Source organism: Hirundo rustica, unplaced genomic scaffold (genome assembly GCF_015227805.2).
Source record: "Hirundo rustica isolate bHirRus1 unplaced genomic scaffold, bHirRus1.pri.v3 unplaced_BUSCO_368798at7742, whole genome shotgun sequence".
Lineage (NCBI taxonomy): Eukaryota > Metazoa > Chordata > Aves > Passeriformes > Hirundinidae > Hirundo > Hirundo rustica.
The window spans coordinates 58,107-81,914 of NW_026690730.1; the positions used below are offsets into that span (position 1 = coordinate 58,107).

The window sequence follows — 23,808 nt, forward strand, 5'->3', positions numbered from 1 at the left end:
CACCCCCCCCCCCCTCACCGGGCAGGGTGAGACCGGCAGGACTCGTGGGAAAAGGGAAACTGAGGCACGGGGAGAGGGGAGGGGGGGGACCCCAGGCTATTTTGGGGGGGGGGGGGTGTTTGGGGGAGGGTCCCGTGACCCCACCCCACACCGGGAGAGGGGGGGGGGTCCCGGGGGGGGGCAGCGGAGACGCGGAGGGAGCCCGGGGGAGGGTCGGGTAAGGCACTTGACCAAACGTCAGGAGACCTGGGGAGGGGGGGGGACACCTGGGGACACCTGGGGACACCTGGGGACACCTGGGGACCCCCCCGGGCTGAGCGGGATGAGGGGGGGGTGCTCCTGGTGACCCCCCCCCCACCCGGAATGCGATGGGATAGGGGCGGTGTCACCCAACTGTGCCTCAGTTTCCCCTCTGGAGTGAAGCCGGCGCCGAGCCCTGGGGAGGGGGCGCGGCTGCGGGGGGGGGGGGCGGGGGGGTGTGTGTCCCCCCCGTGTCCCCCACCTCCCTCTGAGCCCCCTCCCCACCCCGTACAGGTGAGATCCCGACCTGCAGAGCCCCGCCCAGGTCACACCCACGCGTGTGTCCCCCCCCCCCCAACTTTGAGACACCAGCGTGGGGGGGGGGCAATAAAGGGACACCCCCCCCCTCAATTTGGCAGCCCTGGCTCCTTTTTTTGGGGAGGGGGACACACACACACACACACACACACAGAGACAGGTGACACCTCCCTTTGTGCCGGGGGCGGGGACACACACACACACCTGGGGACACACACGGACAGGTGACCCGGGGGGCGGGGGGACACATGCGGGGGGGGGGGTCCCAGAGCCACGGGGGTCCCTGGGGGGTGGGGGGCACACGGGGGGGACACACATGCGGGTGCCTGGAGGGGAACCGGGGTGCACGGGGTGGGGGGGGGGGGGGGCAACCAGACCCCAAAGCCGAGCCCCCCCCCCTCTCCTCCTCCTCCCTCCCCGAGCCCCCAGACCCCTCTAAACGCTGAGGGGGGGGTTGGGGGGGGGGGGCAGCTGCGCTTGTGCCGAGACGCCGCCGCCCCCTCCCCCCCCAAAAAAAAAAAAACACCAAAAAACCCCCCAAATCCTGGGGGGGAGGGGGGGGGGCAGAACAAAACCCACCGGGGCCTCACCGTGGGGTCCCCACCTTTGAGGGGGGGGGCGGTCCCAGCCCCTGTGGGTTTAGGGTTGTGGGGGGGGGGTCCCTAAACCACCTGGGTCCCTTGTTGGTGGGACCCTTCCCCCTCGTAGGGGCGGGGTTGGGGGGGGGGGGGTCCCTTCATCCTCGCTGGAGGACGGGGTGGGGGGGGCACCCTGCCCTTTAATTGGGGAGGGGGTCCCTACACCCTCACACCCCCCCCCCTGTGTGGAGGGTGCAGCCCCCTCCCCATCCCCATCCCGGGGGTCTCCTGGAGGGAGGGGGGGGGGTGTCACTGCAGCCCCTCCCCTGCGGGGCCCCCCTCGGGCTCGGCGCCCCCGCCTCGAAGGGGGGCTCGGGGCCCATGATGTCGGGCTCCAGCTTGCCGGTGTCGTTGATGAAGGAGGTGTAGGAGTCGCCCTCGGCCATGAGCAGCTTGAGCTTGGGGATCCAGCTCTTGCGCACCACGCGCCGCGCGTTGGTGCACATGTCGGCCGCGATGGCGTTCATCTCGCTCTCCTTGAAGTTGGGCGCGAAGTTCTGGCAGTAAACTGAGGGGTGGGGGGGCAAAGGTCAGGGAGGGGTCGTGGGGGGGCATTTGGGGAGCACCCGAGGAGAGGGTGGGGGGGGGAAATGCGGGTTGGGGTCGGGGGTTGTGGTCTGTTTGGGGTCTTGCTGTGTCCTCCCTGAGGTGACGGCTGTCCCATTCTGTGCCCTCTCTGGGGTCACTGCTGTCCCCTCCTGTCCTCTCTCTGTGGTCACTCCTGTCCCCTCCCCATAGCCACTCCTGTCCCCCCACTGTGGTCATTCCTGTCCCCTCTCTGGGGTCACTCCCATCTCCTCTCTGGGGTCACCTTCTGCGCCCCTCTGGGGTCCCACTGTCCCCTCCCTGAGGTCACTCCTGTCCCCTCTCTGGAGTCACTCCTGTCCCCTCCCCGTGGTCACTCCTGTCCCCTCTCTGGGGTCACTCCCAGAGATCACTCCTGTCCCCACCCTGTCCCCCCTCCGTGGTCACTCCTGTCCCACCTTGTCCCTTCCCTGTGTTCACTCCTGTCTCCTCTCTGGGGTCACCTTCTGCGCCCCTCTGGGGTCTCACTGTCCCCTCACCGTGGTCACTCCTGTCCCTTCCTGTGGTCACTCCTGTCCCCTCTCTGTGCTCACTCCCATCCTCTCTCTGAGGTCACTCCTGTCCCTCTTCTGGGGTCAATCCTGTCCCCTCACTGTGGTCACTCCTGTCCCCTCTGTGCTCACTCCTGTCCCCTCCTGTCCCCTCCCCGTGGTCACTCCTGTCCCCTCCTGTCCCCTCTCTGTCCTCACTCCTGTCCCCTCTCCATGCTGCCCCTTTTCCCCCCACATTTCCCACCGTCCCCTCTCCCCCAGCTCCCCCCAACCCCGAGCCCCCAGCCCCTCGGTGTCACAGCCCCCCCCCCCCCAATCCCCGGGGGTCTCCCCCGCGCCCCCCACTCACACTTGACGGCGTGCAGCACCCGGCTGTCCAGCGGCTTCCGGCTGGGGTCGTTGGTGGACGAGCGGATGCCGGTCCCGCAGCTGTTGGCCAGCGTGTTCCTGGAAGGGAGCGGAACCCAGGCTGAACCCCCCGTCCCCCAAAAACCCTTCCAGACCCCCGATTTCGGGGGCTGGGGGGCGCCCCCGGGGGGTGTGCAGGGTTGGGGGGGGGTCTCACCTGTCGAAGAAGGAGGCGAGGAGGCGGCGCAGCAGCACCTTGTGCCGCGTGCCCGCGCTGACGTGGCAGTTCATCAGCTGCGCCCGCGTGATGTACACGTTGGTGCCTGGGCAGGGGGCGCGGGGAGAGGGCTCAGCGAGGAGAAACCCCCCCAAAAAAATAAAAAACCCTTCCCTTGACCTCCCCAAGCCCCCCCGGGTACCGGTGACGAGCTCCAGCTTCTCGGCGGGGTCGCCCTCGTCGTAGAGCTTGGGGTGGCAGCGGTTGCCGATCTGCGTGACCAGCTCGGCCGGCAGCGACGCCAGGTCCTGGCGCAGGCGGGCGCGGGCCCGGGGCTCCGGCGGCGGCTGCTCGGGCAGCGCTTCCACCTTCTCGGCGGCTGGGGGGGCACCGGGAGGGGTCTCAATGTGTGTGTGGGGGGGTCCTGCCCTGCCCAGCCCAGCCACGGGGAGGGGGAGCCGCTGCAGCAGGCACGGAGACACCCCCGAGGGGACGGCGGGGGGCTGAGGGGGTCCCACCTCGGGGCTCGGAGGGGCTCTGAGGCAGGGGAGGAGGGCAGGGGGGGCACAGATGGAGCCCACCCCGGAACGAGGAGGGGGTCTCGCCCCCCAAGCCCCACACTCCGTGCGGGCCCCATCTCACCTGCGGGCCCCACGTTCATCATGCTGTACATGGTGTACATGTTGCAGATCTGCCGGTACTGCTCGTCCGAGCCTTCCTCGCCCGCGTCCTCCTCCTCGTCCTCCTCGTTGTGGAAGGAGCCCGGGCTGTCGCTGGTGTAGGCGCTGGAGGTGCCGCCGGGGCTGGTCTGGTCGGCGGCCGCGCCGGGCGCCGCCGCGTTGGCACCGCTGTTGGCGGCGCTGCTGTTGGCGGGCGGCGGCGGCGGCGGGCGCGGGGCGGCCTCGGAGAATTTGGCCATTTTGCGGCTGCCGTTGCCGCCGGCGTCCTTGGGGGCCCCGTCCCAGAGGCGCTTGACCACGAAGGTGCACTGCACGCCGTCGGGCTCGCCCTGCTCCGTCTTGACCCGCGACACCAGCGGCAGCGCGGCCGCCCAGCCCTGCGCCGCCGAGGCCTGCGCCGCCGGGCTCTGCGGCTCCGAGCCCGGCGCGTCGTCGCCGTGCAGCCCCTGCGAGTCGCAGCTGGGGGAGCTGACCTTGAGGAAGAACTCGGTGCCCTTCTCCATGATCTCCTGGATCTGCAGGAAGCCCGCCGTGTACATGAGCAGGAACTGGTCGCCCACGTTCATGCTGAGGCGGCCGGTGTAGCAGAAGCTGAGGATCTGCTGGAAGGACTGGGGCTGCACGGCGGCCGGCAGCTCCACCACGGCGCTCTTGGAGCTGTGGAACAGGTCTCGGAAGTAGGAGCTGCTGGCGGCCAGCACGGCCCGGTGGGCTTTGAAGGCGTGGCCCTTGACCACCACCGAGACGTCGCAGAAGAGCCCCTGCAGGCGCTGCTCGTTCAGGCACTCCAGGATGCTGTTGCCGAAGTTGGGGATCTCCATCTGCAGCGTCTGCGCCATGGCGGGGGCCGGGGGGGGCCTGCGGGGCGGGGACGGGGACAGGGGGACAGGGGACACAAGGGAACACCAGGGACAGCGGGACAGGGGAACAACAGGGACAGCGGGACAGGGGAACAACAGGGACAGCGGGACAAGGGACAGGGATGGAGGACAGGGGACAGCATGGGCAGGGGGACAGGGGGACAGAGGGATGGGGGACAGGGGACAGGGACAGCAGGGACAGGGGATGCGTGATAGGGGGAGAGGGACAGGGGACAGAGGGACAACAGGGACAGGGACAGAGGGACAGCAGGGACAGGGGACAGAGGGACAGCAGGGAGAGCAGAGACAGCAGGACGGGGACAGGGGGACAACAGGAACAGAGAGACAGGGACAGGGACACCGGAATGGGACAGGGACACCAGGAATGGGGCAGGGACAGAGGGACAGGGACACCGGGAATGGGGCAGGGACAGAGGGACAGGGACACCGGGAATGGGGCACGGACACCAGGAATGGGGCAGGGACAGGGACACAGGCACACAAGGACAGGGATACAGGGACAGAGCACAGACAGAGCTCAGACAAAGCCCCCAGCCCGGGGTCACCCCAAATCCTCCCCCCAGACCCCTCCCAGGACAGGGGCGCAGGGGAGGGGGCCCTGCCAAGGCCAGGGGGGCTCTGAGGGGTCCCCAGCCCTGGGACATGGGGGGGACACCAGGCCTGCGACACCCCCGGGGTGCCCCCAGGTTTTGGACGGGGGGGGGCACAGGGAGACACCCCCAGTTTGGGGGAGAAAGGAGCCCCCCAAGCCTGACCCAGGCACCGGGGGGACACGGGGAGACCTTTAGGCCCACAGAGGGGAAACGGGCACGATCCCCCAAATTCCGGGGGGGGGGGGGGCGATCAATCCCCCAGCTTGGGGGAGGGAGAGAGGGGCAGAGGGACCCCAAAACACGGGGGGTCACCAAAAAAAGACCCCACTCCCTGGGCTGGGGACAGAGGAGACCCCCACTCTCCAGCAGGAGAGGGGAGAGGACCCCCGAACCCTCAGGGGTGACAACGAGGGGGCCCCCAAATTTTTTGGGGGAGGGGTCGTTAAACCCCCCCCAATCCAGGGGGGGCTGCAACAGGGGGACCCCAATCCCCGCAGGGGGGGGGCACGGACACAGCAGCGCCCCCATTACCGGGAGCAGAAGATGGGGGGAACCGGGGGATCCCCGGCGCGGGGGGGGGCGGCAGGCGCCGCAGGCCGGGGGAACGGGAGCGGAGGTGGGGGGGGGGCCGCGGAATTTCACCGGGGCCGGCGGGGGAAGGAAGCGGCGGCGGGGAAGCGGTGCAGGGGGGCGGGGGCGGGTTGAGGGCGGGGCCGGGGGGTCCCCGCCTTACCGGGGGCCGGGGGGGCTGCGCTGGGGCCGCGGCCGCTCCCGGAGCCGCTCCCGGTGCCGCCGCGCTCAGCGGCCATTCATTGTGCGGCAGGTGCGACCAGCCGAGCGCCGAGCGCGCCCGCGCCTGCGCGACCAGCCGAGCGCCGAATCATCCACCCAGCGGCGCCCTCAGGGAGCCCGGGGGAGCGGGGGACGCGGAAACGAGCGGGGAACGCGCGGAAAACGCGCGGAAAACGCGAGGGGTCCCTGACACGCGGCTCCCCGCGGGCCGGGGGCGCAGGGGTCGGTCCCTCTCCGCGCCGCCGGGAGGCGCCCCCGAGGGATCGCGGTTTTTTTGAGGGGCGGGCGGAGGTTTTCGGGCCCTGCGCGGCCGCCGGAGCCACGTGACCGGCGGAAGATGGCGGCGCCCATGTGAGGGGCGGCGCGGGGGATGCGCGGGGCGGCGCGCGCGGGTGAGCGCGGGGTAGGGGGGGAGACAAGGGGGGGACAGGGGGGGACATGAGGGGACAAGGAGAGGGTCGGGGGACACGGGGGGGGGCGACCCCGAGGCGGGGTTCAGCCCCCCCCCCCCCCCGGCCCACGTGCTTGGGGAGGGGGGCGCGCTCCCGTTCTCACGGGGGTCTCCCCGTTCTCACGGGGGTCTCCCCGTTCTCACGGGGGTCCCGCGTCTCCCTCCTCTCATCCCCTCCCTCTCCCCCGCCTCTTCCTCCCCTTCTCCTGGCAGATCTCCTCCCCTTTCCCCACCCTGCGGGGGGCCGGCCCGAATCGCTGCGTTTTCTCCCCAAAACCGCTCCGGTTCTGCCGCGGGCCCCCCCCGGTGATCGCTCCGGTAACCGACCCCCCCCCGCCCCGTCCTCCCCCCGCAGCCGCTGCAGCTCTCAGGACCCTCAGCAGAACCCCCCCGCTCCCCCCCGCCATGGACGGCGCTTCCCCCTCCAACGGCGCGGGGGCTGCCCCGGGGGTGGGGGGCTCGGCCGGACCCCCCCAGGACCGGGAGAGCCCCAGCCGGGAGAGCTCCCCCGAGCCCGGGGAGACGCTGATCACCGAGGGCCGCGCCACCATCGCCTTCCCCAGCACCAACGAGGTGTTCTACAACCCCGTGCAGGGCTTCAACCGCGACCTCACGTGAGCTCGGGGGTAGGGGAGGGGGGGGGCTCAGCCTCGTCCCGGGGGGATTCTGGGGTGAGGAGGGGTCCCGGAGGTGGGGGGGGCTCTGGAGAGTCCTGGGATGATCCTGGTGTTATCCCGGGAGGGTTTTGGGGGGGCTCTGGGGGGGGGTCTGGGCCACCCATGAGGGTCTGGGGGGTTCTGGATCACCCCGGAAAGTCTGGGGGGTGTTTTTTGGGGGAGGTTTTGGGGGTGTCACCCCCCCTCTCAGGGGTTCCCTGACACCCCCTCGCCCCCCTCCCCACCTCCAGCTGCGCCGTCCTGACCGAATTCGCCCGGCTCCAGCTGCGCCCCAAAGGAATTCGGGGTACGGCCGCTACGTCCCACACCCCAGACCCCATTTTGGGGGGTCTCCAGCACTGCCCCCCCCTCATCCCCCCCCCACCCTCCTCTTTTCCCAGTCGTCCTTCCCGGCGAGGAAGAAGTGGGGGACCCCCCCGAGCCCGGGGACCCCCCCGAGCCCGGGGACCCCCCCGAGCCCCTTCGGGCGGCGCGGCCGGGGGAGCCCTGTGAGGTGCGTGGGGGGGGGGATTTTTTTTTGGGGGGGGGATTTTTTTGGGGGGGGTGTCCCCCGTCCCTCCCCTGAGCCCTCCCCGTGTCCCCGCAGGGGGGTCTGCGGGTGCTGGAGGCGCTGGCGGCCTCGGGGCTGCGCTCGGTTCGCTTCGCCCGCGAGGTGCCGGGGCTCGGCGCCGTGGTGGCCAGCGACCGCTCCCCGCGCGCCGCCCGCCTCATGCCCGCAACGTGGCCCGCAACGGCGTCGGGGGGCTCGTCACCCCCCGCCTGGCCGACGCCAGGTAACCCCCCCCGGGGGGACCCCCAGAGAGACCCCGGGGGGACGGGGGGAAAGGGGGCCCCCAGAGCTCCTGCAACAGGTTGGGGGTTTGGGGGGGTTTTGGGGCGCCCTGACATCGCTCCTGCCCTGGTTTGGGGTCTCTGGGTGGGGGTTTGGGGTGCCCTGACATCGCTCCTGCCCTGGTTTGGGGTCTCTGGGGGGTGTTTGGGGTGCCCTGACATCGCTCCTGCCCTGGTTTGGGGTCTCTGGGGGAGTTTGGGGTGCCCTGACATCTCTCCTGCCCTGGTTTGGGGTCTCTGGGGGGAGTTTGGGGTGCCCTGACATCGCTCCTGCCCTGGTTTGGGGTCTCTGGGGGGTTTGGGGCACCCCAGTATCTCCACTGCCCTGGTTTGGGGTCTCTGGGGGGGGTTTGGGGTGCCCTGACATTGCTCCTTCCCTGGTTTGGGGTCTCTGGGGGGGGTTTGGGGCACCCCAGTATCTCCACTGGCCCAGTTTGGGGTCTCTGGGGGTTCAGAGCACCCCAATACCACCCCTGCCCCAGTTTGGGGTCTCTGGGGAGGGTTTGGGGCACCCTGACACCTCCCCTGCCCTGGTTTGGGGGTCTCAGGGGGGTCCCCACACCCCCTTTTTCCCCCGGGAGCTGCCCCCGATATCCCCGAGCTCCCTCCTTCCCCCCGAGGTGGGCAGTGAGGGGCTCACAGAGGCTGGGGGTGCCCCGGGTGGGGTTTGGGGTCCCCCAGGGGGTGCTGAGGGCCCCCCCCCGGGCCCCCCCAGGATGCTGATGTACCAGAGCAAAGCCGAGCGGGAGCCCTTCGACGTCATCGACCTGGATCCCTACGGGAGCCCCGCGCCCTTCCTGGACGCGGCCGTGCAGGCCGTCAGCGAGGGCGGTGAGTGCCGGGGTGGGGTGGGGGGGCTCCGGGGGACCCCCCGGGACCCTCCCCAGACCCCCCCCTGACCCCCGATTTCCCAGGGCTGCTGTGCGTCACCTGCACGGACGTGGCCGTGATGGCCGGCAACAGCGCCGAGACCTGCTACAGCAAATACGGCGCCGTGTCCCTCAAGGGCCGCTTCTGCCACGAGATGGTCGGTGCTGGGGGGGCCTTTTGGGTGGGGTGGGGGTCCCCCGAGGGCGAGGAGGGGTTCGGGGGTGTCCCACGTGTCCCCCCCCACCCCGTTTCCCCGGCCAGGCGCTGCGGATCGTCCTGCACAGCCTCGACCTGCGCGCCAACTGCTACCAGCGCTTCGTGGTGCCGCTGCTGTCGGTCAGCGCCGACTTCTACGTGCGCGTCTTCGTCAGGGTCTTCACGGGCCAGGCCAAGGTCAAGGCCTCGGCCAGGTGAGCCTTTTTGGGGGGGGTGGGGGGGGCTGGTTTTTGGGGTTACCCGGAGCCGCCCTGACTCGGTTTCCCCGCAGCAAACAGGCGCTGGTGTTCCACTGCGTGGGCTGCGGCTCGCACCACCTGCAGCGCCTGGGCAGGGCCACGAGCCACGGCAGCGGGTACGGCCGCGTCCCGAGCGGGCTGGGGGCTCCCCGAGACCCCCACGGCCATTTTTTTGGGGGGGTGGGGGGTGACCCCGTTTCTTTCCCCCCCAGGTTCAAGTACAGCGCAGCCACGGGGCCGCCCGTGGGCCCCACCTGCGAATTCTGCCAGCAGCGCCACCAGGTGCGGCCCCTCCCCGGCCCCCGCCCTCGGCGCCCCCCGTTCCCGGGGGGCCTGAACCCCGCTTTTCCCCGCTCCCCAGGTGGGGGGCCCGGTGTGGGCCGAGCCCCTGCACGACCCCGCCTTCGTGGAGCGGGTGCTGGCGGCGCTGGAGCGGAGCCCCGGGCGCTTCCGCAGCGAGCCGCGGCTGCGGGGGATGCTCAGCGTCATCGCCGAGGTGCCGGCGGCGGGCGGGGGGCTGGGGGGGGGAGATGGGGACACCCCAGGGGCTGGGGGGGCGGCTGGGGACACCCCCAAAGCTGGGGGTGACAGCTGGGGACACCCCCAAAGCTGGGGGTGACGGCTGGGGACACCCCTGGAGATGTGGGGAGGAGCTGGGGACACCCCCAAAGTTGGGGACACCCCGGGGCTGTGGGGCAGCAGGGGACACCCCCAGGGCTGTGGGGGGGGATCTGGGGACCCCCCCGGAGCCGGGACCCCCGGGTGTGGGGCTGGCCGTGACCCCGGCGCCGCTGGTGGGGCAGGAGCTGAGTGACGTCCCCCTGTACTACACCTTGGACGGGCTGAGCAGCACCATCCGCAGCAACACGCCGTCGCTGCTGCAGCTGAGGTGGGGAGCGCCCGGCACCCCGGGGACACCCCAAAACCCCGGGGACACCCCAAACCCCGGGGGAGCCCAGGGACACCCAGGGACACCCCAGAGACACCCAGAGCTCCTCAGGGAGCCCCAGACCCTCTCAGAGACGCCCAAACCCCCCAAGGGACCCCCAAACCCCTTCAGGGATCCCGAAACCTCATCCTGACTCCCCAGACCCCCTCAGGACCCTGCAAACCCCCATCCTGGCCCCCCAGACCCCCTCAGGACCCCCCCCAAACCTTGTCCTGGCCCCCCAAGCCCCCTCAGGACTACCCCAGACCCCCTCAGGACCCCCAAAACCCCTCAGGGACCCCCTCAGCCCCCTCAGGACCCCCCAAACCCCCTCAGGGACCTCCCAAACCCTGTCCTTGCCCCCAAACCCTGTCCTATATCCCCAAACCCCCTCAGGACCCCCTCAGGGACCCCCCCAGCCCCCCTCAGGACCCCCCCAAACCCCGTCCCGGCCCCCAGGTCGGCCCTGCTGCACGCGGGGTTCCGCGTCTCGCTGTCCCACGCCTGCCGCAACGCCGTGAAGACGGACGCGCCCCCGGCCGCGCTCTGGGACATCATGCGCTGCTGGGTGAGGAGGGGGCTCGGGGACCCTCGGGGGGACCCTCGGGGTGGGCTGAACCCCGCCCACCCCCCCATTTCCCACCCTTCTCCCGTTTTTTTTTTCCTTCCCCGTTTTCCCCAGGCCAAGCTCCACCCGGTGAAGCTGGAGCGGCTCCCGGACTCCAGCCCGGCCGCCCGGATCCTCTCGGTGGAGCCCACGTAGGACCCCCGGGATGGGCTGGGACGGGCTCGGAGGGGACCCCAGACCCCTTCAGACCCCCCCAGACCCCTCTGAACCCCCCCCCCCTCTTTTCCCCCCCTCCCCAAGGCTCCAGGCTTCCTTCGCCCTCCACGAGGACGCCAACCCCAGCTCGCGGAAGCGCGGCCTGAAGCGGTTCCCGGAGAACCCCGAGCCTTTTTGGGGTCCCAAGGCCAGGGCCAAGCCGGGGTGAGCCGGGGGGGGGGGTGGTGGGGGCGGTTTTGGGGGGGTTCAGGTGGCCCCCCCACCCTCCCCAAGGGCGAGGTTCCGCCGTTTGTTCGTTCCCAGAGCAGCGTGAACCCCGCGCTCGGTTGTTTTTGGGGGGGGGGGTGTGGGGAGATGCCCCTGGCCCTTCCCGGGGGTCCCCGGCTCACTCCCGGCTTTTCCAGGGGGGGCATCGCCCCCTCCCTGCAGGAGAAGCGGGAGCGGCTCCAGAACAAGCGGACGCAGCGCCCGGACGGGGCCGGGCTCAAACAATTCCCCTGCAAACGCTTCCGGGAGGTGGGCGAGGGAGGGGGGAGCCCCCAAAACACGGCGGGGAGGGTCCCCAAAACACGGGGGGGAGCCCCAAAACACGGGGGGGAGCCCCAAAACACGGCGGGGAGGGTCCCCAAAACAGGGCGGGGAGGGTCCCCGAAACACGGGGGGGAGCCCCGGAACGGGCAGGGGGAGGCCGGGAATAAACGGGGAGGGGTCGGGAAAAGGTTGGGGAGAAAGGAGTTGGGAAAATCCAACGGGAATGAAAGAGGGGTTGGGAGAAAGGAGGGGAGGGGTCTGGGAATTGGGGAGGGGTCTGGGAATGTGGGGAAGGGTCTGGAAATGTGGGGAAGGGTCTGGGAATTTGGGAAGGGGTTTGGGAATGTGGGGAGGGGTCTGGGAATGTGGGGAGGGAGTTTGGGGAGGGGTCTGGGAGTGTGGCAAGGGGTCTGGGAATGTGAGGAAGGGTCTGGGAATTGGGGGGGGGGTTTGGGAATGTGGGGGTGGTCTGTGAATTTGGGGAGGGGTCTGGGAATGTGGGGAAGGGTCTGGGAATTTGGGGAGGGGTTTGGGAATGTGGGGAGGGGTTTGGGAATTTGGGGAGGGGTCTGGGAATTTGGGGAGGGGTCTGGGAATGTGGGGAAGGGTCTGGGAATGTGGGGAGGGGTTTGGGAATGTGGGGAGGGGTCTGGGAATGTGGGGAAGGGTCTGGGAATGTGGGGAGGGGGCCTGGGAATGTGGGGAGGGGTTTGGGAATTTGGGAGGGGTTTGGGAATGCGGGGAAGGGTCTGGAAATGTGGGGAAGGGTCTGGGAATTTGGGGAGGGGTCTGGGAATTTGGGGAGGGGTTTGGGAATGTGGGGAGGGGTTTGGGAATGTGGGGAGGGGTCTGGGAATGTGGGGATGAGTGTGTGAATTTGGGGAGGGGTCTGGGAATGTGGGGGGGGTCTGGGAATGTGGGGATGAGTCTGGGAATTTGGGGAGGGGTCTGGGAATGTGAGGAAGGGTCTGTGAATTTGGGGAGGGGTCCTGGATCAGCTCCCAGCCCCTCTTTGTGTCCCCCCCCCCCCCCCTCCAGGGCTGCTGTCCCCAGGGCGAGCACTGCTGCTACTCCCACGAGCCCCCCCCCGGCAGCCCCCCAATAAATCACTGAGGCACCTCGGTGTGCGGGGGGGGCGCGCTCCGAATGCAGAGGTTTTTTTTTTTATTTTTATTCGCGGGCGGGGGGGTCCCCGGCTCAGGACCCCCCCTCGCCGGGCCCCCGGTACCGCACCGAGGCCAGGAAGGTGCGGATCTCCATGGGCTCCAGCCGCACGCGCCGCGGGTCCGGCCGGGGCGCCCGCCGCGGCTTGGGGGTGCCTTTTGGGGAGGGGGGGGGGCGGTCAGGGAGGGGTCGGGACCCCCGGGACCCCCACCCCCACCTCCTGCTCCGGGTACCTGTGTCCGTGTTCCAGAGCAGGCGGGAGACGCTCTCCAGGGGCACGTCCCCGCCCAGCGCCATCTCCCGCACGAGGTGACGGTGAAGGCCGAGAAAAGGGTCTGGGGGCGACGGGGGGGGGTGTCAGAGAGAGACCCCCACCCCACACCCCCGAAAAATACACCCCGAGCACGGGGCGGGGGGGGCTGCGGGAGGGTGAGCGAGGGAGGGAACCCCTGGAACGGCTTTGGGACCCCCCAGGTGTGTCTAGGACCCCCCAGGTGAGGCTGGAACCCCCCGAGGTGTGGCTGGGACCCCCTGGATCAGCCTTGGGGCTGCCCAGGTACAGCTGGAACCCCCCAGGTGTGTCTAGGACCCCCAGATGTGGCTGGGTCCCCCCAGGTGTAGCTGGAACCCCTCAGGTGTGTCTGGAACCCCCAAGTGTAGCTGGAACCCCTCAGGTGTAGCTAGACGCCCCCAGGTGTGGCTGGAACCCCCCCAGGTGTAGCTGGAACCCCCCCAGGTGTGTCTGGAACCCCCCAAGTGTAGCTGGAACCCCCCAGGTGTGGCTGGAAACCCCCCAGGTGAAGCTGGGTCCCCCCAGGTGTAGCTGGGAACCCCCCAGGTGAGGCTGGTCCCCCCAGGTGTAGTGGGGAACCCTCAGGTGTGTCTGGAACCCCCCCCAGGTGTGTCTAGGACCCCCCAGGTGTGTCTGGCTCCCCCCAGGTGAGGCTGGCTCCCCCCAGGTGAGGCTGAGCCCCCCGTTCCTGGGGCGCTGACCGTCAGGTCGACGGTGGCGGGCCGGGAGCCGTTCCGGCTCTCCCCGCGCTCGTACAGGTGCTCCAGGCGCAGCAGCACGCTCCCGGCGCCGCGCGCCTCCAGCGACAGCAGGTGCAGGTGGGCGGCAGCGGCCGGCGCAGCCCGAGAGAACTGCGGGGAGCGCAGGTGAGGGGGAGAGCCCGCCCTGCTCACCTGGGGCAGGTGAGACCAGAGAGCCCCGCCCTGCTCACCTGGGGCAGGTGAGACCAGAGAGCCCCGCCCTGCTCACCTGGGGCAGGTGAGGGGCAGAGCCCCGCCCTGCTCACCTGGGGCAGGTGAGACCAGAGAGCCCCGCCCTGCTCACCTGGGGCAGGTGAGACCAGAGAGCCCCGCCCTGCTCACCTGGGGCAGGTGAGGGGGAGAGCCCCGCCCTGCTCACCTGGGGCAGGTGAGACCAGAGAGCCCTGCACTGCTCACCTGGGGCAGGTGAGACCAGAGAGCCCCGCCCCTGCTCACCTGGGGCAGGTGAGGGGGAGAGCCCCGCCCTGCTCACCTGGGGCAGGTGAGACCAGAGAGCCCCACCCTGCTCACCTGGGGCAGGTGAGACCAGAGAGCCCCGCCCTGCTCACCTGGGGCAGGTGAGACCAGAGAGCCCCGCCCTGCTCACCTGGGGCAGGTGAGGGGAGAGCCCCGCCCTGCTCACCTGGGGCAGGTGAGGGGAGAGCCCCGCCCTGCTCACCTGGGGCAGGTGAGGGGGAGAGCCCCGCCCTGCTCACCTGGGGCAGGTGACCCTGCCATCCCAGCCCCGCTCACCTGGCACAGGTGACCCTGCCATCCCAGCCCCGCTCACCTGGCACAGGTGACCCTGCCATCCCTGCCCCGCTCACCTGGCACAGGTGACCCTGCCATCCCAGCCCCGCTCACCTGGCGCAGGTGACCCTGCCATCCCAGCCCCGCTCACCTGGCACAGGTGACCCTGCCATCCCAGCCCTGCGCACCTGGCGCAGGTGACCCTGCCATCCCGGCCCCGCTCACCTGGCGCAGGTGAGGCCCCGGGCCCGCTGCCAGCACCAGGTGCGGGGGCTCGCCATCTCCTGCGCCCTTGGGGCGTTGCCAAGCCGCCTCCGCCGCCGCCGACGCGCCCAGCAGCAACAGGTGCCGGCCGCGCACCGCCAGGCCCCGCCCGTCGGCACCTGGCTCGTCCAGCGCCTCGCCCAGCCCCCGGCCGTCGTCCCTCAGCAGGCGCCGGTGCACCTGGCGGGCGGGGCGGGGCATGTGGCAGGTGCGCCCCCGGCGCGGGGCGCGTCCCCGCCCCCCTGCCAGGTCACCATCAGCTCCAGGGACCCGTCCAGGACGCTGCTGCCGCCCTGGGAGCGATCCGTCAGCACCGTCAGCTGCACCTTGCCGTCCTGCCCGGGGAGTGGGGACAGGTGTGAGGAGCGCGGGGCGGGGCACGGGCGTGCCCAGGTGTGCCCGGCGTAGCCCCGGGTGGGCACGGGTGTGCCATGACCAGCTCCAGGTGTGCACAGGTGTGCCCTGACCAGCTCCAGGTGTGCCCTGCATAGCCCCAGGTGTGCACAGGTGTGCCTGACCAGCCCCAGGTGTGCACAGGTGTGCCCGGCATAGCCCCAGGTATGCACAGGTGTGCCCTGACCAGCTCCAGGTGTGCCCGGCATAGCCCTGGGTGTGCCCAGCCTAGCCTCAGGTGTGCACAGGTGTGCCCTGACCAGCTCCAGGTGTGCCCTGCGTAGCCCCAGGTGTGCCCAGGTGTTCCCAGCTGTTGCCCAGGTGTGCCCTGCACAGCCCCAGGTGTGCCCAGGTGTTGCCCAGGTGTTCCCAGCTGTGCCCCGCCCCGCTACCTCGATGAAGATCCGCGTGTTCACGGGATAATAATTCCCGGCCACGGGCTCGCTCTGGCTCAGGTTCCAGGTGGGCCGGTAGTCACGCCTGGGGGGGGGTCACGGGGGTCCCCTCACACCCCTGCAGGAGGCCAAGGGGGGGGTCCCGGGGTTCACCTGAGCCCCGCCCTCCCCCTCCTCACCTGCGCTCCAGCACCTGGCGCCCGTTGGAGTCGGTGTGGAAGCGCCCGGCCGTGGCCAGCGGCGTCCGGAAGCGGCTGATCACCTCCTTGCCCAGCCCGTCCCTGCGCGGGGCCAGGTGTGGGGTCACCCCGGGGAGCCAGGGGGGGCTCCGGGGGGTGTGGGGGGGTCCCGGGACCCCTCCCCAAACTCACGACACGGGGATGGGCCCCACGCTCCACTCCAGCTCCAGGTAGGGCTGCCCCGGGCGCAGGCGCAGCACCTGCGAGCACCACGCCGAGAAGTTCTGCTGCAGCTCCTGCACCAGCGGGGTCTGCGGTGGGGTGGGGGACACACAACACACACACGTGTTCAGCGACATCGGGAGACCCCCGCCCGCCCCTCGCCCGGGACCCCCGCCCACCTTGAGCAGGCGCGTGGCCGCGGCTTTGGCCACGGGGATGGGATCGGAGGCGTTGGGGCGGAAGATGTACGCGCCCGAGGCTTGGGGGAGAGCGCGTCCCCGGTGCTGGCGTTGTACCTGGGGGGGAGCTCGGGGGTGGGGGGGGTGCTGCTGGGACACCCCCAGACCCAAAAAACACCCCCCCCCCCCGAGCAGGACTGACCAGTAGAAGCTCTGGAAGACGGGCAGCGAGAGCCCCTCGGCCAGGTTGTGGATCTCGCTCAGGTGCCCCGTGACGGGGTCGAAGAGGACGCGCAGGTGCTGGGCGAGGCGAGGGAGGGGCACAGAAACAGCTCAGCGCCCCCCCCCCCCCATCCCAGTCACCCCCAAACTGGTTTAACTGGGAGCTCCCCAAGCAAAGCCACGTTCCCCTCACCTCGTTCTCGATCCACGGCTCCGCGTCCCCCGGGGGGCTGGGGGGCTCCGGGGGGCTCCCCGAGCTCAGCCGCTGCACCCCGAAGGCGCTGAAGCCCAAGGGGGGGGCCCAGGCCTGGAACAGGAGCTCCCCCGGGGCCCCCCGGCGCCGCCCCGCAGCCGCCGCGTGACGCCGGACACCGGCAGCACCTGGGCAAGGGGGGGTCGGGACAGGTGAGGTGGGGGAGAGGAGGGGGGGATAGGAGGGGGGTTTTGGGGGGGGGTCCGGGGCTCACCTGGCTGGCCACGGGCCGGCCCTGGGGGTCGCTGACGGCGTAGGAGCTGCCCCCGACGGGCAGGCGCAACGGGCCAGGCCAGGGCGCGGGCCAGGGGGTTGTAGAGGATGGACGGTGAACTGGGGAGGGGAGGGGAGGGGGGCGCACGGCGTCAGCCCCACGGCGGGGGACCCCCGGATCGGCCCCCGCGGAGCACCCAGGGGCGCTCACCTGAGGGCTGGCCTCGCTGAGGGGGCACACGCTGACGTTGAGGGCGTTGCAGAATTCCAGGGGGTCCTTGGTGCCCCCCAGGAGGGACAGGGCGTTGGCCACCAGCACCTGGGGAGGGGGGGCTTCGGGTCACCCCCAGACCCGTCCTTGGACCCCTCAAAACCCTCACCTGGAGCCCTGGGCAGGTGTGGGGGCTCACCTGGCAGGTGTGGGGGGCTCACCTCTCACCTGGCTGGTGTGGGGCTCTCACCTGGCAGGTGTGTGGGGCTCACCTGGCAGGTGTGGGGCTCACCTGGCAGGTGTGGGGTCTCACCTGGCAGGTGTGGGGGCTCACCTGGCAGGTGTGGGGGGGCTCAACCTCTCACCTGGCAGGTGTGGGGGCTCAGGTGTGGGGGGGCTCACCTGGCAGGTGTGGGGGCTCAGGTGTGGGGGGCTCACCTGGCAGGTGTGGGGGGCTCACCTCTCACCTGGCAGGTGTGGGGCTCTCACCTGGCAGGTGTGGGGCTCTCACCTGGCAGGTGTGGGGCTCTCACCTGGCAGGTGTGGGGGCTCACCTGGCTGGTGTGGGGCTCTCACCTGGCAGGTGTGGGGCTCTCACCTGGCAGTGTGGGGGCTCACCTGGCTGGTGTGGGGCTCTCACCTGGCAGGTGTGGGGGCTCTCACCTGGCAGGTGTGGGGCTCTCACCTGGCAGGTGTGGGGGGGGCTCACCTGGCAGGTGTCCCAGCCCTTGGCCAGCTGCCGGGCGTAGTCGTTGGCCACGTGCTGCCTCTCGGTGCCGGCCACGGCGTCGTGGTGCTGCGCCACGGCCACGGCCTCGCCTCGGCGACGGGAAAACGGGGGCTCGGGGGGGCTCAGGGGTCCCCCAGGTGTCCCCCAGGTGTCCCCCAGGTGTCCCCCAGGTACTCACGGAGCACGGAGCTGTCCCCAGGCCCGTAGGGACCGACCCGCGCCGCCGCCCCGCCAGGGCTTCCAGCTGGCTGCAGACCTGAGGGGTGGGATTGGTGTTTGAGGAGGGGGTCCCACCGGCGTCCGAGACCCCCCGAGACCCGCGCGGGGGGGGTCCCCAGGTGCCCCCTCACCTGCAGGAAGCCGCTGCTGAGCCGCTCGTAGCCCTTGAGCGCCGGGCGGCTGCTGAAGTAGCCGGTCCAGAACTGGTGGGGCCCGTCCGAGTAGGGGAAGAAATCGTCCGTCTTGAGGGGCCTGGGGCAGCAGGGGAGGGGGGAACACGCAGACACACGGCCGCTGACCGCCGTCCGTGCGTCCGTCCCCTCCGTCCGTCCGTCCGTTCCGTCCCCCCCGTCCGTCCGTCCGTCCGTTCCTGCCCCTCGCTCCCCTCACCAGGTGAGGTTGGCCCGGTGCAGCTCCCGCAGGTAACACGAGGGCGTGGAGTACAGGGCGTGGACGCGGCTGCCGTTGGCTTGCTGGGACAAAGGGGAGGGGCTCGGGGGGGGGTTTGGGGACACCCGAGGGGGTCTGGGGACACCCGAGGCGCGGGGGGGGTGGTTTTTGGGGGGGCCAGCCCCTCACCCGGGGCGTTGGTGTGGGCGATGAGCTTGTCCAGGTTCTTGAACCACAGGTGCGCGTTCTCGTAGTGGAAGTCGGAGCCCATGGTCATGAGGATGTGGTTGGTGCGGTACTGCTGGGCCTGGGGAGGGGGGGGACGCGGCTCGGGACCCCCGCCCGGGGCACGGGGACACCCGGGGACCCCGTCCTGGGGGACAGGGACAGCTGGGAATGCCATCCTGGGGGACAGGGACACCCGGGGACCCCGTCCTGGGGGACAGGGACACCCGGGAATGCCATCCTGGGGCATGGGGACACCCAGGGACATCCGGGAATCCCATCCCAGGGGACAGCGACACCCAGGGACACCAAGGGACATCTGCCTGGGGCACAGGGACACTCAGGGACACCCAGAAATCCCTCCCAGGGCACAGGACACCTGGGGACACCCAGGGACACCCCAGAATCCCATCCATCCAATCCCCAAGAGGGACAGGGGACCCCCATTCCCTCCATCCCAGGGGCACAGGGACCCTCGGGACCCCCCACCCCAGGGACCCTCGGGACCCCCAGGCCCTGAGGGCAGCCCCAGCTCCCCCTCGGGGGTCCCGGCCCCCCCCGTGTCCCCCGCCCAGGACCTGCGTGGCCGCGGCCCCCAGGAAGGAGTCGACCACGGCGTCCACGTTGCGCTCGGGGCCGTCGCCGTCCACCAGCGGCGCGTCGGCGCAGAGCTGGTCCCAGCACAGCCCGGCCGGGGGGTCGTAGACGTTGGGCAGGATCCCTGGGGACAGGGCTGTCACCTCCCCTGCCACCGCCACCGGGGACAGGGGACAGGGCTGGTCACCTCCCCGGCCACCACCGGGGACAGGGGACAGCACTGCCACCACCGGGGACAGGGGACAGGGCTGTCACCTCCCCGGCCACCGCCACCGGGGACTGGGGACAGGGCTGTCACCACCCGGGACAGGGGACAGGGCTGTCACCTCCCCGGCCACCATCGGGGACAGGGGACAGGGCTGTCACCTCCCCGGCCACCGCCACCGGGGACAGGAGACAGGGCTGTCACCTCCGGGACAGGGGACGGAGCTGTCACCTCCCGGCCACCGCCACCGGGGACAGGGGACAGGACTGGGGTCACAGCTGGGAGTGGGACAGAGTGCGACAAACGGTGGGGACACGATGGGGACAGGAGAAAAGGGGTTGGGGACACTGGGAGTGACACCAGTGACATGGGTGGGGACAGGAGGGCTGGGGACACTGGGAGTGACACCAGTGACATGGGTGGGGACAGGAGGGTTGGGGACACTGGGAGTGACACCAGTGACATGGGTGGGGACAGGAGAAAAGGGGCTGGGGACACTGGGAGTGACACCAGTGACATGGGTGGGGACAGGAGGAAAGGGGCTGGGAACCCCCTGGGAGGGGACGAGGGACAAAGCCTTGGGAAGGGAGATGACAGGAAGAGTTCGGGGGTCCGGGGTCAGTTTGGGGTCACTGGCAGGGGGTCCCGGGGGCAGTTCGGGGGTCCCGGGGGGGTCCCGGGGGGGGTCCCGGGGGCGTCACCGGTGAAGATGTCGGCCTGGGGGGGCTCCAGGCTGCTGCTGCCCCTCCAGAGCAGCTCCAGCTCCCGGCGCTGCAGCCGCACCCACTTGTCCTGGTGATCCACACGGCCCAGGAAGAGCCCGTCATAGCCCATCTGGGGGTCACAGGGGTCCCCAAAACCCCGTCAGAGCCCATCTGGGGGTCACAGGGGTCCCCAAAACCCCGTCAGAGCCCATCTGGGGGTCACAGGGGTCCCCAAAACCCAGTCAGTGCCCATCTGGGGGTCACAGGGGTCCCCAAACCCCGTCAGAGCCCATCCGGGGGTCACAGGGGTCCCCAAAACCCCGTCAGAGCCCATCTGGGGGTCACAGGGGATCCTCAAAACCCCGTCAGAGCCCAGCTGGGGGTCACAGGGATCCCCAAAACCCCGTCAGAGCCCATCTGGGGGTCACAGGGGTCCCCAAAAACCCCGTCAGTGCCCAGCTGGGGGTCACAGGGGATCCCCAAAACCCTGTCATAGCCCATCTGGGGTCACAGGGGATCCCCAAAACCCCGTCAGAGCCCGCTGGGGGTCACAGGGGATCCCCAAAACCCCGTCAGAGCCAGCTGGGGGTCACAGGGGTCCCTACTAGACTTGGGGGGCATTGGGAATACCAAGGTGAGTTTGGGGGTGCTGAGAAGGTGTTGGGAGTGCAGGGAAGGTTTTGGGGATCCCCAGGCCGATCTGGGGACACAGGATCACTTTTAGGATCCCCATTTGGGGACACAGGGGCAGGTTTGGGGACACAGGAGCAGTTTTGGGGTCCCCAGGCCGCTCTGGGGACTCAGGGGCAGGTCTGGGGACACAGGAGCAGTTTTTAGGGTCCCCAGGCCGATCTGGGGGATCCCCATTTGGGGACACAGGGGCAGGTTTGGGGACACAGGAGCAGTTTTGGGGTCCCCGGGCCGCCCTGGGGGTCACCTGCGCGAAGGTGGCGGCCAGGTGGCGGGCGTGGCCGAAGGGGTCGATCTGCCAGGCCACGCGCGGGGTGCCGCAGCCCCGAAGAGGCGGCGCAGGAGGCGGCGGCCCAGCCCAGCTGCTCCAGCGCCGGCCCGTAGTGCGCCGCCGCCTCGTCGCTCATGCACCAGCCGCCCCCCACGAACTCCAGCCGGCCTGGGGCGGGGACAGAGCGCGCCCCAAAACCCCTCAGGGGACACCCCCGGGCACGGCTGTCCCCAGATCTGGGAGTTGGGGACACCCCTGGGAACAGCTGTCCCCAAATCTGGGAGTTGGGGACACCCCTGGCATTGCTGTTCCCCCAAATCTCGGTGTTGGGGACACCCCCAGCATGGCGTCCCCAAATCTGGGTGTTGGGGACACCCCTGGCATTGCTGTTCCCCCCCAAATCTTGGTCACAGAGAGCCCAGACCCCCAGCCCAGTGCCCCCCATGACCCCCCCAGTGTCACCCATGTCCCTTTTAGCGTCCCCCAGTGCCCCCCATGATCCTCCCAGTGCCCCCCATGATCCTCCAGTGCTCCCAGTGTGTCTCCCAGTGGCTCCCAGTCACTCCCAGTGCCCCTCCCAGTGCCCCCCAGTCACTCCCAGTGCCCCCAGTGTCTCTCCCAGTGCCCCAGTGTCCCTCCCAGTGCCCCCAGTGGCCCGTACCCTCCTGCACCAGCTCCCTGAGCAGGCTCCTGGTGGCCCGGTCCTGCTGCCGCCACCAGCGCGCCAGGAACGCCACCTCGGCGTAGACGAAGCGCCGGGAGGGTCGGCGGCCAGCTGGGCCACCACCGAGTCCAGGATGTACTGGACACCGGCGTGCTGGTCCCAGTTCCGCACTGGGGACACGGGGCACGGCGTCACTGGGGGCACTGGGGACACTGGGGACACTGGGGACACTGGGGACACGGGGCATGGTGTCACTGGGGACACTGGGGACACTGGGGGGCACTGGGGACACTGGGGACAGGGGCACGGCGTCACTGGGGGTACTGGGGGATACTGGGGACACTGGGGGATACTGGGGACACGGGGCACGGCGTCACTGGGGACACTGGGGACACTGGGGACACTGGGGACACTGGGGGGGCACTGGGGACACTGGGGGGCACTGGGGACACTGGGGGGCACTGGGGACACGGGGCACGGCGTCACTGGGGACACTGGGGGGACGTGTCCCGCTGGCATCCTGGGGACAGGGGACGTGCACAGGAAGCCCCGGGGGTGGCTCCTCGGGGCTGGGGACAGCGGGGACACGCGCAAAGCGCCCGGTGACAGAGCCAGGGTGACAAGGGCAGCCGGGGGGGGGCCCAGCGGTGTCACCGGGTGTCCCCCGCGTCCCCACGCACCCCCGTAGTAGTACTGATCCACCGTCTTGAGCCAGCCCACGTCGTCGTGCGAGTGCGGCACCAGGTGCACGTTCAGCATGTCCGGACGGGTCGGGGGGCACGACTGGGGGGGTTCGGGGGGGGGCTGAGACCCCGGGGACGCCCCGGGACACCCCCGGGACCCTCCGGAACACCCCTGGGACCCCCCAGAACACCTCAAACACCCCTGGACCCCCCCAGGACACCCCGAACACCCCTGGAACCCCCGGGACTCCCTGGGACACCCCGGGATCCCCCGGAACACCCCCGGCCGCTTGCCCCGGGGGAACCGTTGGGCTCAGGAAGCGGTTGCAAAACCAATGGCCGCAGTTCCCCTTTCCGCAGTCCACCCAGTCCACCCCAGTTCTCGTCTCCTCAGCGTCCCCAGTGCCCCCAGTTCTCCCAGTTCCCGCCTCCTCAGTGCCCCCAGCCCACCTCAGTGCCCCCAGTCCTCCCAGTTCCCCTTTCCTGAGATCGCTCCGGTGTCCCCTCAGCCCCTCCCGGTGTCCCCAGCCTACCCCGGTTCCCGTTATCCAGGGCGCCCCGCTACCCCCCAGCCCATCCCGGTGCCCCCGGCCCATCCCGGTGCCCCCGGCCCGTCTCTCCCAGCGCTCCCGGTCCCACCTGGTACCCGCAGCCCGCGGCCGCCCCGAGCAGGAGCAGCAGCAGCGGCACCGCCGCCGCCCCGGGCACCGCCATGACACCCGCGGTCACGTGACAGCGCCCTCACATGACACGCGGGCTCGCCTCCGCCCGCTCCCTCCCCCGCCCTCCTGCCGCAGCCAATGGCGCCGGGGGAGGAAAAGGGCGGCAGCCGCGCCTCCCGTCCTGATTCGCTGCTGCTGCCCCGAGGGGCGGAGAGCAACGGGACGGCGCGGGGAGGGGGGCAGGAGGGACAGGAGCCAATGAGGAGGAGGAGCGCGCGTGATTGACAGATCTCCGTGAGGGCGCTGGCAACGGCGGGAAACGAGCAGCGGCCAATGAACGGTGGCGGCTCCCGAGGCCCCGCCTACGACGAGTCCCCTTCAAAGCCCCCGAGTCCCCTCAGTCCCCTCAGAGCCTCCCTCAGAGCCCCTGAGTCCCCATCAGAGTCTCCTCAGAGTCCCCGAGTACCCTCAAAGCCCCCGAGTACCCTCAGAGCTTCCCTCAGAGTCCCCGAATCCCCTCAGAGCCGCCTCAGAGTCCACTCAGACACCCCGAGTCCCCTCAGAGCCCCCTCAAGAGACCCCTCAGAGTCCCCGAATAGCCTCAGAGCCCCCGAGTACCCTCAGAGTCCCCTCAGAGCCTCCCTCAGAGTCCCCAAATCCCCTCAGAGCCCCTGAGTACTCTCAGAGCCGCCTCAGAGTCCACCCAGACACCCCGAACCCCTCAGACCCTCCGAGTCCCCCTCAGAGCCCTGTCAAAGCCCCCTCAGAGACCCCCTCAGACACTCTGAGTCCCCTCATAGCCCCCGAATCCCCTCAGAGCCAGCCAGCCTCAGACCCTCCGAGTGCCCTCAGACCTCCCAAACCTCTCAGACCCTCCGAGTCGCTCTCAGAGCCCCCTCAGACACCCCAAATCCCTCAGAGCCCCCTCAGAGCCCCCGAGTCCCCGCAGAGCCGGCCAGCCTCAGACCCTCCAAGTGCCCT

General features: G+C 70.5%; 3 protein-coding genes across 3 annotated transcripts; 1 reads left to right on the forward strand and 2 right to left on the reverse strand.

Annotated features, from left to right (window-relative positions):
* Positions 1 to 1,345: 1,345 nt before the first annotated feature.
* NACC1 (nucleus accumbens associated 1) lies at positions 1,346 to 4,370 on the reverse strand. The gene is made up of 5 exons (XM_040054440.2): positions 3,480 to 4,370; positions 3,040 to 3,216; positions 2,838 to 2,943; positions 2,622 to 2,719; positions 1,346 to 1,704 (listed from the first exon to the last, which is right to left on the reverse strand). The coding sequence occupies exons 1-5, from the start codon at positions 4,354 to 4,356 to the stop codon at positions 1,364 to 1,366; spliced, it is 1,599 nt and encodes a 532-aa protein (XP_039910374.1). The 5' UTR covers positions 4,357 to 4,370; the 3' UTR covers positions 1,346 to 1,363.
* Positions 4,371 to 6,117: 1,747 nt separating this feature from the next.
* On the forward strand, positions 6,118 to 12,457 carry TRMT1 (tRNA methyltransferase 1). The gene is given in 18 exon segments (XM_040054439.1): positions 6,118 to 6,175; positions 6,590 to 6,848; positions 7,142 to 7,197; positions 7,292 to 7,404; positions 7,498 to 7,621; positions 7,624 to 7,684; positions 8,458 to 8,573; positions 8,657 to 8,769; positions 8,874 to 9,022; positions 9,100 to 9,183; positions 9,280 to 9,349; positions 9,429 to 9,563; positions 9,871 to 9,956; positions 10,455 to 10,563; positions 10,678 to 10,754; positions 10,864 to 10,983; positions 11,184 to 11,295; positions 12,349 to 12,457. Coding segments are annotated over 18 exon segments (1,881 nt in total). The 5' UTR covers positions 6,118 to 6,153; the 3' UTR covers positions 12,424 to 12,457.
* On the reverse strand, positions 12,426 to 22,891 carry MAN2B1 (mannosidase alpha class 2B member 1; the record flags this gene model as incomplete). The annotated part of the gene is given in 29 exon segments (XM_058419162.1): positions 12,426 to 12,629; positions 12,708 to 12,809; positions 13,468 to 13,727; positions 14,445 to 14,700; positions 14,775 to 14,855; positions 15,306 to 15,393; positions 15,488 to 15,589; positions 15,680 to 15,798; positions 15,889 to 15,974; positions 15,977 to 16,005; positions 16,091 to 16,188; positions 16,304 to 16,491; positions 16,578 to 16,696; positions 16,774 to 16,895; positions 17,497 to 17,606; positions 17,696 to 17,743; positions 17,746 to 17,773; positions 17,868 to 17,988; positions 18,127 to 18,214; positions 18,322 to 18,433; positions 18,930 to 19,072; positions 19,855 to 19,987; positions 20,795 to 20,868; positions 20,871 to 20,906; positions 20,909 to 20,986; positions 21,480 to 21,578; positions 21,581 to 21,652; positions 22,163 to 22,265; positions 22,805 to 22,891. Coding segments are annotated over 29 exon segments (3,174 nt in total), but the record flags the coding sequence as incomplete, so codon positions are not given.
* Positions 22,892 to 23,808: the final 917 nt, after the last annotated feature.